Below are 16,846 nucleotides of genomic sequence, written 5' to 3' on the forward strand. Positions count from 1 at the left end.
TCCATCTCAACTATGGAAAGCCAACAACCCCAAAAATGCATTCAGTTCAAAATGCTTTCTTGATATGATGTATACTTAAAGGTCAAGTCCACCCCCGAAAAATGTTGATTTGAATTATTAATAGAGAACAATCAAACTAGCACAACACTGGAAATCTAATCAAATTTGCACATGTATATAAAATAAGAAAGTTGTGTTTCGCTTAAGTTTCACAAAACAGTGATATGCAAAATTCAATAACGTGCAAATGAGGCAGACGATGATGTCCCTCCCTCACTATTTCTTTTGTTTTGATTGTTTGAATTATACATTATATTGGGGTTTTTTATTCAGATTTGACAGCAAGGACCAACTTTGAAATGTAATAACTCTCTAATTTTACATCCGATTTCGATTAAATTTTCAGTGTTATTCTTGTTGGATTTTTCTATTTTTATCAAAATTACTTTTTTGTTGAGGTGGTCTTGGTCTTTAATATAGATCCATTTTTGTCTCGACGATTTGGTAATTTGCTCCTGTTTAATTTTCCAAAAAAAATTTTTTGTAAGAATGACGACAATGATGGATTTCTATATAGTTGAGAATGGCCGATCAATCTCAACTCTTTGTGAGACCGGGTCCGATAATTTGACATTGATTTTTGTTCGATTTCATCCAATTATATTCATTTATGTTTTTCTTGTTGTTGCTTGGATTTGGGGTTCGGGTTTATCTTCACGCGATTCCACACACCTACCTGACCAATCAAACCAACCCACGCCAAATGCTGTGAAGGCATCGTCATCCTTTCGAGAAAAAAAATTCCTACAATTTTGTTTCAAAGAAAATCATTTATGAAGTATCCCTGACTAGATCTTAATGTTTCCTTTAATGGGGCTTATGGTTTTCTTTAAGGGAGCGTGTGATTTTCTTTAATGGAGCTTATGGTTCTCTTTAAGGAGATAAGGTTTTCTTTAAGGAAGATAATGGTTTTCTTTAAGGGAGCGTATGGTTTTCTTTAATGGAGAAATGGTTTTCTTTAAGGGAGCTTATGGCTTTCTTTAATGGAGATAACGGTTTTCCTTAAGGGAGCGTATGGCTTTCTTTAAGGGAGCTTATGGTTTTCTTTAAGGGAGCTTATGATTTTCTTTAAGGGAGCCTATGGTTTTCTTTAATGGAGATAATGGTTTTCTCTAAGGGAGATAATGGTTTTCTTTAAGGGAACGTATGGTTTTCTTTTAGGGAGATAATGTTTTCTTTTAGGGAGCTTATGGTTTTCTTTTAGGGAGCTTATGGTTTTCTTTTAGGGAGATTAGAGTATTCTTTAAGGGGGCTTATGGTGTTCTTTAAGGGAGCCTATGGTTTTCTCTAAGGGAGCTTATGGTTTTCTTTTAGGGAGCTTATGGTTTTCTTTTAGGGAGCCTATGGTTTTCTTTAATGGAGATAATTGTTTTCTCTAAGGAAGATAATGGTTTTCTTTAATGGAGCTTATGTTTTTCTTTAATGGAGATAATGGTTATCTTTAAGGGAGCTTATGGTTTTCTTTAAGGGGGCTTATGGTTTTCTTTAAGGGAGCTTATGATTTTCTTTAAGGGATATTATAGTTTTCTTTGGGGCTTATGGTTTTCTTTAAAGGATATTATGATTTTGAAAATTTAATTTGCTTTTTTGTTTGTAGGTTTGAATGTGAGTTCCTCCTTGCCTAAGGGGTGTCCTACGATGGGTAAGCTAACAAGATTCTTGTAGCTAAAGAGCTCCAAAGGGTATTTAGGCTGAAAAAATAATGTATATCAAAAAGAGTTACAAGGTTCATCAATCAAAAACGCTGAAAATGTCATCAAAATCTGATAGCAAATAACAAATTTATTGAATTTAAAAGTTTAGCCTTGTTTTGTGAGAACAGTTCCATGCAGTCTTGAATATGCAATTTGTGATTTAATAATGTCTTGTTTCCATTTTCCCTTTTTGTGTTATTAACATAAAATCATGATTATTTTATATTTTCATACATGTGTGTATGACATGTCTCCTTTGTACCAAAACAGGTTGCAGCACATTTATCTTATGAAATAAGTAGTTATTCATTTTTTTTTCACTTTTGGACGTGGCGAACAAAATTTAAATAAATAATATTTTATACAATAGAACTAAAAAAAATATATATGACATCATTTTGCTCATTGAATATCCATGAAGACGTGCCATAGAGCTGTTCCATTGTAATAATGCACATCTTTAATCCTTTAATCTTTTCCGATTTTGATCGAATTTTCAGTGTTTTTTTTTCTTCTGATTCACCTCCAGAGTAGAACTTGAATTCGTGATTGTGATTAGCGTTCGTGATTCTAGTTTGGTTTCACATGTGCCAAATATTCGTCATTAGCCGTATTTTTCACTGGAATCATCAGTCAAATTATGATTTTCATTTTAAACTTTTGAAAGGGCGGTTAGTGTCATAGGCCCGTATTCTGAAGTCAGGTTTAGCTTAGACCATGGTCTAACTCTGTGCTAAAATTATAAGAAGCCAAAAGTGTCAAAATTCTTATCAAGTTGTTGTTTCTTATGTTTACCATGCTCTTTCCTGATTCATCGATGGTAAAGACAATCATCATTTTATACTTCCTAGACAATTATGAAGGATTTGAAAGCCAAATGAGCTGAAATATGTAATAGTGATTTATGTATTAAACGATTGACTATCCATATTTAAACCACAAATTTAAACCTGAGTTTAAGTTAAACCCGACTTCAGAATACGGGCCATTAAATCCATTTATTCTTCCAGCCTCCTGAAATCCTTATAATTGCATTGGTCATTCTCCGTTACCTGTTGCATGGGCTGAAACAGGTCTCCATGTGATTGAAAGGGCTGAAAATTGAACCTCTACACTGCAAAAACTCGGTGTTGATTTAACACCAGCCCGAAATCTATATTTGTCCACACCAGAGAAGTATTGAAACAACACCAGTTTGGAATCAAACCGATGCTGTTTTAATACTAATTGGTGTTGTATAAACACATATTTGGTGTTAGGCCAAAACCAAACTGGTGTTGATCAACAGTAGATTCCGAGCTGGTGTTAAATAAACACCGGAGTTTTTGCAGTGTAGACCGGTCTTTCCTAATACTCAGAAGGACGGGGAGGGGGCTAAACATCATTATTGTTGTTTTTGTTTGTCATCCTCATTGTCACGTGGGAAGTGACTTTTTTTATTATTTAACTACTGCTGCTCGACACCAAATAAGGAATACGTAAAAACTGAGGTTTACATTTATGAAAGATTTAATCAAAGCTCTTAAATCATTCTGTGGTTTCCTTTGATTTCTTTTACAATGAGTTACATGAAAATATACATGGATATGGATTATGGATAACAAAATATAACTTAACTTAAACGGTAATATCGTTGATGTGAGCCACCATCACCATATCTGGTCTGACACGCCCCACTTGGCCCTGGTGGTCGGTCCAGTTCCTGGCCTCCGCAGGTTGCGATGTCTCTTCTCCACTCGGCCTCGGCCTCCGCAGACTGTGTTACCCCTCGATGAGTATAGCCCCCAGATAAGAGAGATGTGGCTTCAACGAATTAGTGGACGAGATCGAGCCCCCAATGATGACATGAAGTTTGACCAGTCATGTCGGTGGAGAACCGGCGGCAGCTGGGGTCGTTATCTCGTCACCGACGTAGTCCCTCAGTTATAACTTAGACTGCCTATACGAACATCTGTAGTCTATTCTGGCTTAGGTGGTTCTCTGTGCGGTGGAGATCGTATGGGTTGATTGGTGGTTAGCAAGATTTCACAACTAGATACGTTTGTCTTTTTAGGGATATCAGTGAATACGTCTTGATATTCACAAAGGATCTTTTGAACTTGCATCTTCATGCATTTTCGTTCCTTAATGAACCTAGCAACCTCCTTTGGACAATCAGTCAAAAATTGCTCTCGCAATATCAGATCCTCAAGAGCCCCTCTACTACTACTATCTATCTTAGCTTAGATACGTTTGTCTTTTTAGGGATATCAGTGAATACGTCTTGATATTCACAAAGGATCTTTTGAACTTGCATCTTCTCATTTTCACCCAAAGCTGAATCTTTCTCAACACTATCTACAAACTCCTTTTGAGTTGAACTAGGCATTTTAGGCATTTCATTACCCAACTCAGAATTAAGTTCGGTCATCTCTTCAACTTCCATGACCTCATCCATGAGCTGAATGACCTCATCATCATCATCAACTTCAAAGCAACCAACAACGGGTGTGTTCACTGGACGACTATGATATTTCTTCAATAAATTGATGTGATACGTCTTAGCTACACCCTCAACATCTACTATATAATCATAGTCAAATTTGACTCCTCTGATTTTGTAGGGACCTTGCCATCTCACCAACAATTTATTGTGCTCAGTCGGAAGGAGAATGAGCACGTCGTCACCTACATTCAACTTTCTAGTCCTAGCTTTCCTATCATAGTACCCCTTGTACCGTTTCGCAGAAGACTTCAGTGTTTCTTGCGCAATTTGCCAAGACTTGATTAACCTATCTCTCAATTCTATGACATATTCATATTCACTCTTAAGTTCAGGCTCTAACTTATCTGCCGTCCACAATTCTTTCAGGCAGTCCAATGGGCCACGAACATATCTCCCATATAATAGTTCAAACGTGGAAAACCCCAAGCTCGAACTCGGCGCTTCTCGTAAAGCAAACAATAGAGCCGGGAGGTATCTATCCCACTGAGACGGTTCTTCGGAGCATAACCGTTTCAAAGCCGATTTCACAACCGCATTGTAAAGCTCGACTAACCCGTTACACATGGGATGGTACCGAGAACTTGTCAGTTGTCTGACCGACAACAACCTACATACTTCATGTCATCATTGGGGGCTCGATCTCGTCCACTAATTCGTTGAAGCCACATCTCTCTTATCTGGGGGCTATACTCATCGAGGGGTAACACAGTCTGCGGAGGCCGAGGCCGAGTGGAGAAGAGACATCGCAACCTGCGGAGGCCAGGAACTGGACCGACCACCAGGGCCAAGTGGGGCGTGTCAGACCAGATATGGTGATGGTGGCTCACATCAACGATATTACCGTTTAAGTTAAGTTATATTTTGTTATCCATAATCCATATCCATGTATATTTTCATGTAACTCATTGTAAAAGAAATCAAAGGAAACCACCGAATGATTTAAGAGCTTTGATTAAATCTTTCATAAATGTAAACCTCAGTTTTTACGTATTCCTTATTTGGTGTCGAGCAGCAGTAGTTAAATAATAAAAAAAAAGTCACTTCCCACGTGACAATTTTGGCATCGTTCTCTTGACCATTGTCATCATGGTCATTGTTTTCATTCTGTCCGTGTTATCGTTTGGATTTAGGGCCTTTTCACGCGTGAATCTTAAAACACCATTGTAATAATGATAGCCACTGTAATCGTGACTGTGATTAGCGTTCGTGATTCTAATCATGTTCTAGTTTGGTTTCACACGTGCTAAATATTTATCATTAGCCTTATTTTTCACCGGAATCATCATTAGAATTACGATCTTTTTAGCCGTGTGAAAGGGCGGTATATCTTGTCACGTCAATCAGCAATTTTATCGTCTTTTTCTTCACTTGTTTTATTTTCAGACTGTGCTTGTACTACTAGCTCAAGGCAGGATGGACATAAAAACCAGCCATCATCTGACGCAAAATGTACTACGCATTCAAGATTTGGTATGCAAGGCTTCATATCATATCTAATTCGTAATCATATAATATCAAACATAAAGTTACGTGTGTGTGTGTTGTAACGTTTGAACAGTTAACTTTCATTGATGCCTTTTAAGTCTCCAACGTTTTCAAGGAAAAGTCCACCCCAACCACATGCCAACGATTAGTTGATTCGAATGAAAAGAGAAAAATATATATACTATATGAAATATTCTAATTTTCTCCTAATGGTCAAGTGAAACAACGATTAATTCCTCCATGAACATGTGGAATTAGCATTGTTTAATACTATTTGGTTCAGTTGTTCCTTATTATCAAATCTGTAAAAGATGAGATACTGTGTCATTAAAACCAAAAAAAAGAAAAGAAATAGCGAGGGACATCATTGACTGTCTCATGCATGTTACAGAGTTGTGCATATAACTGTTTTGTGAAAAATAAGCCAAACTTTAAAATGTCATAACTTTATTATTTTACATCCGATTTTGATGAAATTTACAGCGTTGTGCTAGTTGGATTTTTCACCATTTCTTCAAATAAACATTTTTCTGGGGTGGACTTGACCTTTAGCATGTTTAGGGGGAAAAATATTGTATATGTAAATTTTCATTCGCTACCACATGTAGTGTTCAGACGGTAGGCAAGTATGCTTTAAAAATCATACCAGATTTTATCATTTTTTTGGCAAAGCTATTCGGACAATACATGTCGCAAATGACCCGTGCAATCCATGGCTAATGATCGAAATTAAATTGATGAGGGTTAATATTAATTACTGAACATTTGATAATAAACGGATTCAATGTCATAGAAAATAGCAAGAATAAACAACCCATTAATCAATTAATTTGTAATTAATGCCATCAATCAAGTGAGCATGTAAACGTCATTAAAACATTAGCAATTTTATCAATTTATCAACATTTATATGACAAGTAATATCGTTAGATAGGGTGTTACAACAATCAATATTGGCAATTGCTAAACTCTCCTTATATCAAAATGACAATTTCTTATGTAGCTTTTATCAGAGGGATTGAATGACGTGTCAATTCTGTATAACAGTATTTAGTCCTCATTATAAAAGGCTTGATGACATATAGACAAGGGGATGTAGGGACCCCTCCCCCGATCGTTTAAAACCGTTTTCCTACCATTTTATTGTCGCAGTGGTACACTCGCACACGTACACACAAACCATAACACTAACACACACAAGTGTGAAAATGGTTAGAAAACAATAAAGAAAAAGAAAATAATGGATAGAAATTTAGAGAATATAAAATAGGACTGTATATACAGTCGCGTGTACTGTACCTTTTTTTAATTGAGAAATAACTATATCGTATCTTGAGGTTGTCTATAACCCCATGATAAAATACCATGACGCCGCCCTTACACACATACGCACACCACATGTTTATCCCATCTTACAGGCCACCCACACGCTCATACTATCTCACACACAACCCACACACTCATATCATCTCACATGATGTCACACACACCACACACACTTACCACCACCCACACACACACATGCTCACACCCACCTGCACGCACCCCACACGCTCATACTATATCTCACACACAACCCACACACTCATATCATCTCACATGATCTCACACACACCCATACACACTTACCATTACCCACACACACTTTTTTTAAACACACACGCTCACTCACACCTGCACGCACCCCACTCATACAATCTCACACACACGCTCATACTATCACACAACACATGCACACTCATCCATTCTAACGCACAGCCCACACGCTTAAAACATCACACACACACACACCATCATACACATGCACGCTCATCTCGCCCGCACACGTGCGTACCAAGATTGAATACCCCACAATGCGATTCAACGAGCATTATTTACTACAAACTTACAAATAAATTTGACAGCATTTTCACAGAGGATAGCATGAAAATTAATACACTTCTTAATAACTGAAAGCGTGTGAGTCATTGTAGAATGTATAAAATGAAATCCTTGAATGCTAGGGTAATCAAAATTGAGATGTTTATCATGTGCAACTTGTTCTCATTTTCTTTTTAATAAATATTTAAAAGCCAAAATCAAATGCATTTACTTTGCAATACAAATACATAAAAATCCAATTGATCGAAACCTACGTATGTCTAATTACAATATTTTTAGAGAAATAAATTTAGAAAGAAAAAAAAACGTCCTAGTTTGACCAAATGGGTAATATTTAATTTAACAATACATGAAGGCCTACATACAATGATTCATCTTGAAATAACACTGTAGAGCACCTTATCATCTTATAAATGTTCGTTAAATTTCATTTATCTTTTCTCTTCATATTAGAACTCAACAAAAGCTATCAAGTCAATGTATCAAGTATCGATATTGCATCTATCGAAGATATCGTATTTGGTGACGATCGTTCCTGCGCAGAAACGTACGTAGAGAGTGTAAGCGCAGCCTTGATGACGTCATCGTCTGATAAATTAACACCGTACTATAAAAACCATACAGCATTCATTGAGGCCGAAAAAGGCGGTATACAAATAGGAAATTACACCTATTCTCCAGGGGGAAGGTGGAAACCTACAAATTGTAAGCCTAAATGGAAGGTAAGACTCTCAATCTTGTTATATTATTTACTTTTTTCTTCATGAAATTTATCACACTGACGGATCCGGGTAGGGGCACTTTCGGCACCGTGCCCCCCCCCCTTAATAACACACCTGAAACAATGAAAATATGTCATGCTTTTTCAAGTGATGACCTTTTTTCTTTCTTCTTTTTTTTTTTGCTTGTCATTTTTTTGTATACAAAATGACCCCGATTTTGTAGTGAAACCATTTCTTTTTTCTCTCAAATTTTTCATTTAATAAAAATACCCCTCCGAATTGGACCCCCCCCCCTCCCCTGCTGGATGAGGCGTTTTAAAGATGCATGAAAGGCGTGTAATTTGCCTGTAATCCTGCATCATTTCCCATGGGCCCTGGTGCACAAAGACTTGCGGTCAGTCACAACTAAAAAAAGTTAAAGCGCAAGTCTCTAATACACGCATTTCATTGGATGAAAATCAAATTGCGATTGAGTTTTGTGAGTTACGGGCCCGGGTTATATACTGCATGGTCTTCACATTGCGCCAATTATACGTGGTACAGACAATGCTGCAATAAGCAATGGAATGCAATACGTGATAAAAATAAATGACGTCACAAAGAGGTACATGTAGGTCGCATGTGCAGATATGATGTCGTGCAGGGAAGCCCTTTGATATATAATACATTTTTTTACGATGCTTTCATTTAAAGAAGAATATAATGTACCCGCTATTCACAGGTAAACATAATTATTGCGCCATTCACAGGTAAACATAATGATTACGTCATTTATTTTTTGGCTTATTTGATCAGTAGGCCTATAGATAAGACGCAATACATGTACAGAGTATTTTTTTGGGGGGGGGGGCTGTGCCGTGTTGATTTTAATTCGTGAAAATTTGTAATAGAGAACGCTATAGGTTTTTCGCAAAATGGGTGAGACAGGCAAGTGCCTGCTCCGTCCTCCTTAGGCAAGGGTCCCTAGCCTTTTTGACAATGTTTCGTGACTTGGCTATAATCTTCGTCGAGTAGACTGTCGCTGAAACGAGACTAGCGGTCGAAGAAGAGAGCTGGCGAAACCCGGATGAATGCGTTAACGAGCGACTTCAGTCCACGGTTTTGTTTTAATTTCCACGCTTCAGTCGCTACATGTAGCTCGTTCGCCCGGCTTTGAGCGATTTTTGTTTTCTTACTCGTCTCTCAGTTTCTGACAGGGCCTTGTAGAAAGGCTACGTCCTCCCCCGCCGATAGTACGAACATGATTTTGGAGGTTTTCTTTGATTAAATATTAGCCGTGTACATTGTATCACTGGAAGGCAGGGATGAGTAATTAAGACTTCCTTGACCTGTACAGCCACAGTTTCCTATGAACACAATCACATACACACACCCACACACATGCGCACACGCACAGAAAAAAGAAAGAAAAACAATAATCAGAGGGGGTAAACCACCGTAAAATCATTCCGAATATTATTCTAATTTATTTGTCGTTTTATTTTAACAGGTTAGCCCTTTCATTTATAAAACCTGCTCGACCAAGGGGCCCTGTATCCATATGAACTAGGACACATAACAAAGCGAGAATAAAAGCGATTGATTGATTTAATTATTTTGCATGTCAAAATTCAACAGAACTGAAATAAAACGAAATGAAACTGTCAACAAAAATACATACTGTATAATATTCAATGAGAAAAAAAAGACATAAGAAAGAAACCAAAGTCACTAAGAAACCAATAACAAAAGTAAAGTATTCATGGACCTACACTGTTAGAAAAAATAAAAGAAGTTCCTGCAGCAGAGTCTCGAGAACACCTGTAATCTTACCGAATTGCGTAATAATCATTCTGTAAATTCATAAAACAAGAATTTTTCTGCAATTTAACAGAACAGGTCTGTTTAAAAAGGGGAAAAGGGTGTTTTATTCAAGGAAATTTGTAAGATTCCATACATCAAATACCAATTTCCTGTAAGATTACGCAAGTCGGTAAGATTACAGGTGTTCTCGAGACTCTGCTGCAGGAACTTCTTTTATTTTTTCTAACAGTGTAAAATATCATCATTATAACTACAATAGAATAAAAAGTAAAATCGATTTGTTTTCATCTTAATCGTAATTTTCTGGTATGATGAGCGGGTGGTCATTGTTTGATGCGAGTGTTTTAACCATATACACAGTTAAACCATACAGAAAAGAATACAGTCCCCCACAGTGTTTTGGACACAATGTAAAATCACCTTCACACTGTGAAATTGTCTAAACGGTTTTAAAGTGTTTAAAATCTTTTTTAAAAAGTTTAATTTTAATATTTAATTCTCAATAAATTAAGCATGGCTGTTTAAAATATTGTAAGGTATAAAGGAGGCAAAAGTTGTCTCTGATTTTCATAATTATTGATAAATGAATGAAGGTTAGGGTAAGGGTTACTCGGCCTTTGAAATATGCATAAACAGAGAAGGTTCCATATTCAAAACATTTCTTCTCTTAAAAACAAACTGTGTTGGTTATTGGCTGACACGAATATACCATGTGCTAGAATAGAATGGCAAGTCTAATGAATATTGATTTTATTATGCAAACATTTTTGTTACTTTTTATTGACCCTGAATGCTCTTTAAATTTGTCAAAAATAATTAATTCCACAAAGATGTTTGTACAGAGTGTTGCATAATCATTACGAATAAGCACAAATGATTATTGAACAAAAATAATATTGTCCAATTATATTAGTGTATTACCCTGGCCGCAGCTGAAGCGTCAATAAATAAATTCCAACGGGTACCCATTCACCCCCCACCTGTGTCGGGTGCAGCACAATGTGGGTATATTTCCTGCTGAAGGAAAACACGCCGTGGCTGGGATTCGAACCCACGTCCCTCTGATTGAAAGAGGAGAGTCGTACACTGTAGACCACGACGCCTCATGCTTTCTCATGTTTGTACACATTGCAACGCAACGATAAATAATTCATTTGTTTGCGCATAGAGGGAGCTTTTGTTTATATTGTGCGAATAGTATATCAATCTTTATTATCATCATTACTATTATTAATGATATATGCATTGACCAACCTAATAAGGTGTTTAAAAGAGTGTAATATCAGGACTATTGATAAGGACATGAACGCTAAGTCCTGTCAAGACAATACGACCCCTGTTGCCAAGAATGCCAGCTCCAAGGCGAGGCAAAGACCGACCTTGCATTTGTGTTACTGTGAGTAAAGGTTTTTAAATGGTTTGAATTGGCAACCGATCACAAACTCGGCAACTTCCGCACATGATTGTCTTCTAATTACGTCTTACTGGACATTGTGACGTCATGGAATGAGCTAGAGCATACCGTAGGCGGAAGTCGACTAAAATTACATTCCACCGGGTGATAGCATGTATGGACCATGGTGATAGTTACTATGTAAACGCGTAAACCAAGTAAACTGTAAATATGCAGGGATGAAGCATTTTTCAAGTGATGTCGGGATTTTTTTTTACCGTTGAGTCCTTTAAAGGTAATGTTTAACTTTGTGAGCAGCTGCTTTAAAAAATTCTCAAACCAAGATGAAACATGTGTACAAGTGCGTGTATTAGAACTAATAAACCCTGAAAACAACCATTATTGAGAATGAAAAGCTAAAACTACTATAGTATCCCGTAATTAGTAACCATCTGGAATAAAATTATTGGAAATGGTTTTTTGACTGATTTGAGTAGGTATGGGTGTCAACATTTACCAAAAAAAAGTTAGGAGGAATACGGGTTGGGGAAAGTGCTTTTTTCAAGGTCAAAGGTCAATGACCTTTTCATATATACTGTATAATGGTATCTCTGAGATGGAAAGGCGCAGGTTGTTGATAATGGTGTCAAAATATGCAAATTCTTACTAGAATATCAAATAAAATAAAATTAAGTACCTAGAATGCACTTTAACCAAAACTTTCAAGGTCAAAGCCTTTCAAAGTTCAATGACATTTTTTTACATTATGTACCATAAACGGTACAATGGTATCTCTGAGATCAAAAGGCGCAGGTTGGTGATCTTGGTGTCAAAATGCACAGATTCTTACAAGAAGTTCAAATGAAATAAAATCAAGTGCATAAAATGCTCATTCACCAATGAAATTCAAGGTCAAAGCCTTTCAAAGGTCAATGACCTTTTTTTTACATTATGTACCATATAAGGTATAATGGTATCTCTGAGATGAAAATGCGCAGGTTGGTGATCTTGGTGTCCAAAATGCACAGATTCTTACAAGAAGATCAAATGAAATAAAATCAAGTACATTTAATGCTCATTCACCAATAAAATTCAAGGCCAAAGCATTTCAAAGGTCATTGACCTTTTATTACATGATATACCATCATACGGTATAATGGTATCTCTGAGATGAAAAGGCACAGGTTGGTGATCTTGGTGTCAAAATGGACAGATTCTTACAAGAAGATCAAATGAAATAAAATCAAGTACATTTAATGCTCATTCACCAATGCAATTCAAGGTCAAAGCGTTTCAAAGGTCAATTACCTTTTTTACATTATATACCATATACGGTAGACTTGTATCTCTGAGATGAAAATGCACGGGTTAGTGATCTTGGTGTCAAAATGCAGAGGTTCTTACAGAAAGATTAAAAAAAAAAATGAAATTAAGTACCCAGAATGCATATTAATCCATAAAGTTGAAGGTCAAAGGTCAATGACCTTAATAGGCTATATATCGTATAATGGTATCTCTGAGATAAAACGCATGTTGGTGATTTTGGTGTCAAAAGCAATTTTTGCAAGAAGATAAAAATGCACAAAATAATAATAAAGAATTATCCTTCGCCTTTAAAATCCAAAGTCAAAGGTCAAAAGTTAATAAATATTCATATATCCATGCAAGATTCCCCCCAAGAAATTAATCCATCATATTCACATTTTATTTGTGAATAGTAGAAAGAAAGATAGCTATTTGTAATGAAAACTTGCTTGTTTGATAATTTTACTCTGAAATAAGGATAAATGATGGCCATGAAAAATATATTTAGGGGTTATAGGTCAATCAACTTTGTCAATAATGACAGGGCATTTAAGTAAATAGGCCGATAACTTTATTGTGGCATGTAGGTATATAGTGATTCTGATGGGAAAAAGACTGACCTGCTTGGGAAATTAACAGAAATTTAATAGTTGATTCTTTGACCAATGATGATGTCAAAATACAAGTTCGAGATGAAATTGAGATCAAATAAAACTTTTTAATATATACATTGCCAAAAGTGTAAAAAAAAATTATGTTTGATATAATTTGAAATGGTGAAGTTTTCTAAAGTAGCATTATTAAGATATGCATTTTATAAATCTAAATCAAGGTACCAATTTCTCTGAAGCAATAGGTCACTATTACGGTAAACCTTGAAATGCTACAATCAATTCTATAAACTATAACTTAATCTGTAAATGGAAAGGATAGGCCTAACCCTAATGGCATGCATCATCCAAGAACATTTTTTATATAGCCAGGGACAATGATGAATAATTATAATAAGGCAATCATTATAGCTGCAGCTTTGGTCATAGTAAATGAAGTTAAGTGTCTCAATTTCGGCAAAGAGTAATCAAACTCTTGAAAACCTTCTGAGATTTTCAGGACTTTGATCTGGCCCATTCAATGAAAGCCTTATGTTCTGTCAAGGGATATCAGACCAGGATCTATATTACGGATACGTTGCACAGCTTGATCCTCAAGAACTGGAAGTGGTGCTGTAGGAGTTTTGTTAGGTCGACGGATGTCTACCTGTAAGCTATTATCTCCTTTTGAATTTTATTTTTATGCCTAATTTGTGCATGGTAACAATCAGTTGTTCTGGACCAAATACATGATCCTTGTACAAATTGATACCTAGTAGAAATAGCATCATGGGTGACGTACGGCAGCTAGAGAGCAGATACGAAGTTTTGTCCTGCAGCATTATAGCATCTCAAGAGATTCTGGCAGCTCGCAATGAGAGGTAATTAATAATAATACGGGAATTCATCTTTGTTGAAGTTAAGATACATGCTATTTACTATGACAAAAGTTGCAGCTCTAAGTATGGCCTTCATTTCATCTTCATCGTCATCCCTATGCTGATTGGAAATGCTCTCAGATGATTCTAGCTGAGAGTTAGACCTATCCTTTCCATTTTCAGAAGATTAAGCTAATAGTTTATAGTATGTATTATAGCACTGAGGTGAGTGGACTATCGCTGGAGAGAAAAAGACACGACCACCTTGATTTAGATATTATGATGCATTAAATGCTGCTACTTAAGATAAATATAATTTCAAATTACATACTCGATTTTATTTATTTTTGTTCATTGTTTTTGGCAATGCGTCACAGTATATGAAGAAGCGTTATTTGGTTATCAACTTTTTTTACTTAATTTCCACTGATATTTTGGAAAGAGTTCATTGACCTCTGACCCCTAAATACATTCTCCATGACCTTCATTACTTCAGACTGAATTTATGAAACCTCCATGTTTTCATTACAAATTAGCCATCTTTATTTACATTATCACAAATAAAATTAGAATAAATGTTTGTTATTTTTATGTCATACAGATATATATAATATTTCATTTGATCTTGGAATTCAAGGTTGAAACTTTATTCTTTATACTGATTATGGTGTTGTTTAATCTACTTGTACAATATTAATCTTTGCATTTTGGCACCAAGATCACCAACCTGTGGTGTTTTATCTCAGAGATACCATTATATAATATGGTATATAATGTATAAAAGGTAATTGACCTTTGGCCTTAAAATTTATGGGTGAATGTACATTCTATATACTTATTTTTTTTCTTCATTTGATCTTCTGGTAAGAATTAGTGCATTTGACACCATTATCACCAACCTGCGCCTTTCCATCTCAGAGATACCATTATACAATATGATATATATAATGTAAAAAGGTCATTGAACTTTGATAAGCGTTGACCTTGAATTTTATTGTGAATGTCCATTCTAAGTACTTGAATTCATTCTATTTATCTTCTTGTAAGAATCAGTGCATTTTGACACCATTATCAACAACCTGCGCCTTTTCATCTCAGAGATACCATTATACAATATGGTATATATAATGTAAAAAGGTCATTGACCTTTTATAAGCGTTGACCTTGAATTTTATTGGTGAATGTTCATTCTAAGTAATTGAATTCATTCTATTTTATCTTCTTGTAAGAATCTGTACATTTTGACACCATGATCGCCAGCCTGTACCTTATCATCTCATAGATACCATTATACAGTATGGTATATAATGTAAAAAAGGTCATTGACCTTTGAAAGGCTTTGACCTTGAATTTTATCGGTGAATGTGCATTCTAGGTACTTAATTTTATTTTATTTGATATTCTGGTAAGAATTTGTGTATTTTGACACCATTATCACCAACCTGCGCCTTTCCATCTCAGAGATACCATTATACAGTACATATGAAAAGGTCATTGACCTTTGACCCTGAAAAAAAGCACTTTCCCCAACCCGCATTCCTCCTAACTTTTTTTTGGTAAATGTTGACACCCATACCTACTCAAATCAGTTGAAAAACCATTTCCAATAATTTTATTCCAGATTGGTTACTTTGGGGTCTAATTTAGGGATACTACAAGGCAAACTCCGATTCTGTAAATAGGCGTCTTATAGACACCTGAATAGTACACATAAGTGTATAGGATGAAATTAAGATGGTGTTTCCGGTCACTTTATATTTAAATTTTTGAAGCACTAAATAATTATTTTCGAACGCAATTTTTCTGGGCTTCATTTTTGTAACATATCACAGACACAGGTGACAAGTGTGACCTAGCTCAGATTTTTTAAAAGTCAAACCAATGTTAACCAATCACTTTAAGTTGTAATTTGACAGTGCTTAGAAAGTAATTCGAAGGGAAAGCTTGACTCAATAAAGAATGATACAACGGTTGCTGCAATAAATGAAATTATAGCAACACCTCCTAAAAATAATTGATAAATGATATCAAATGAAATGAATAAAGAAAGAAATGCTCTCTCTGCAAAAGAAAAGGGAAGATAATCGCTTAATAACGGCCATGGATATCCTCCTAGAAAATTCAATTCAATCTATTTTCATTCTTCAAAATAATACAAATAAGTACAAGCTAGATTGATTCAATTTAAATAATAGCATGAACAAAATTCAATATTGAAAAAAAGATGATATACATATTCGAAAGTGATTTAGATATGAATTAACATACATGTCAAGTTTAAATCAATATCATTAAATATAGTTAAATCAATGCAATTATATATCATAAGAAGAATGGAGGGGTCCACTGAAAAGCAAAGCTTGTAGAATGTGGACCCCTCAAAAAAATAAGACACGCAATGAAATATATATTTAAAAAGAATCAATTGTTATCATCATCATTATTATTATTATTATTATTGATTAGACACTGATCCAGGGGATGGATAAACTAGCCCCGCTCGTTCAGACCTTGTTTTGGAAGTATACAAACTTTTAAACTTAAAGATAC

General features: G+C 35.5%; 1 protein-coding gene across 1 annotated transcript in view; it reads left to right on the forward strand.

Moving 5' to 3' along the window:
- Window positions 1-16,846, forward strand: part of LOC121417352 (beta-1,4-galactosyltransferase 5-like) — a 50,160-nt gene that overhangs the window by 15,080 nt on the left and 18,234 nt on the right. Inside the window, exons 4-6 of the mRNA XM_041611030.1 lie at window positions 1,658-1,702; window positions 5,623-5,709; window positions 8,059-8,327. Coding sequence (XP_041466964.1) covers window positions 1,658-1,702; window positions 5,623-5,709; window positions 8,059-8,327 — 401 coding nt within the window. The remainder of the gene's footprint in view (window positions 1-1,657; window positions 1,703-5,622; window positions 5,710-8,058; window positions 8,328-16,846) is intronic.

Source organism: Lytechinus variegatus, chromosome 6 (genome assembly GCF_018143015.1).
Source record: "Lytechinus variegatus isolate NC3 chromosome 6, Lvar_3.0, whole genome shotgun sequence".
Taxonomy (NCBI): Eukaryota; Metazoa; Echinodermata; class Echinoidea; order Temnopleuroida; family Toxopneustidae; genus Lytechinus; species Lytechinus variegatus.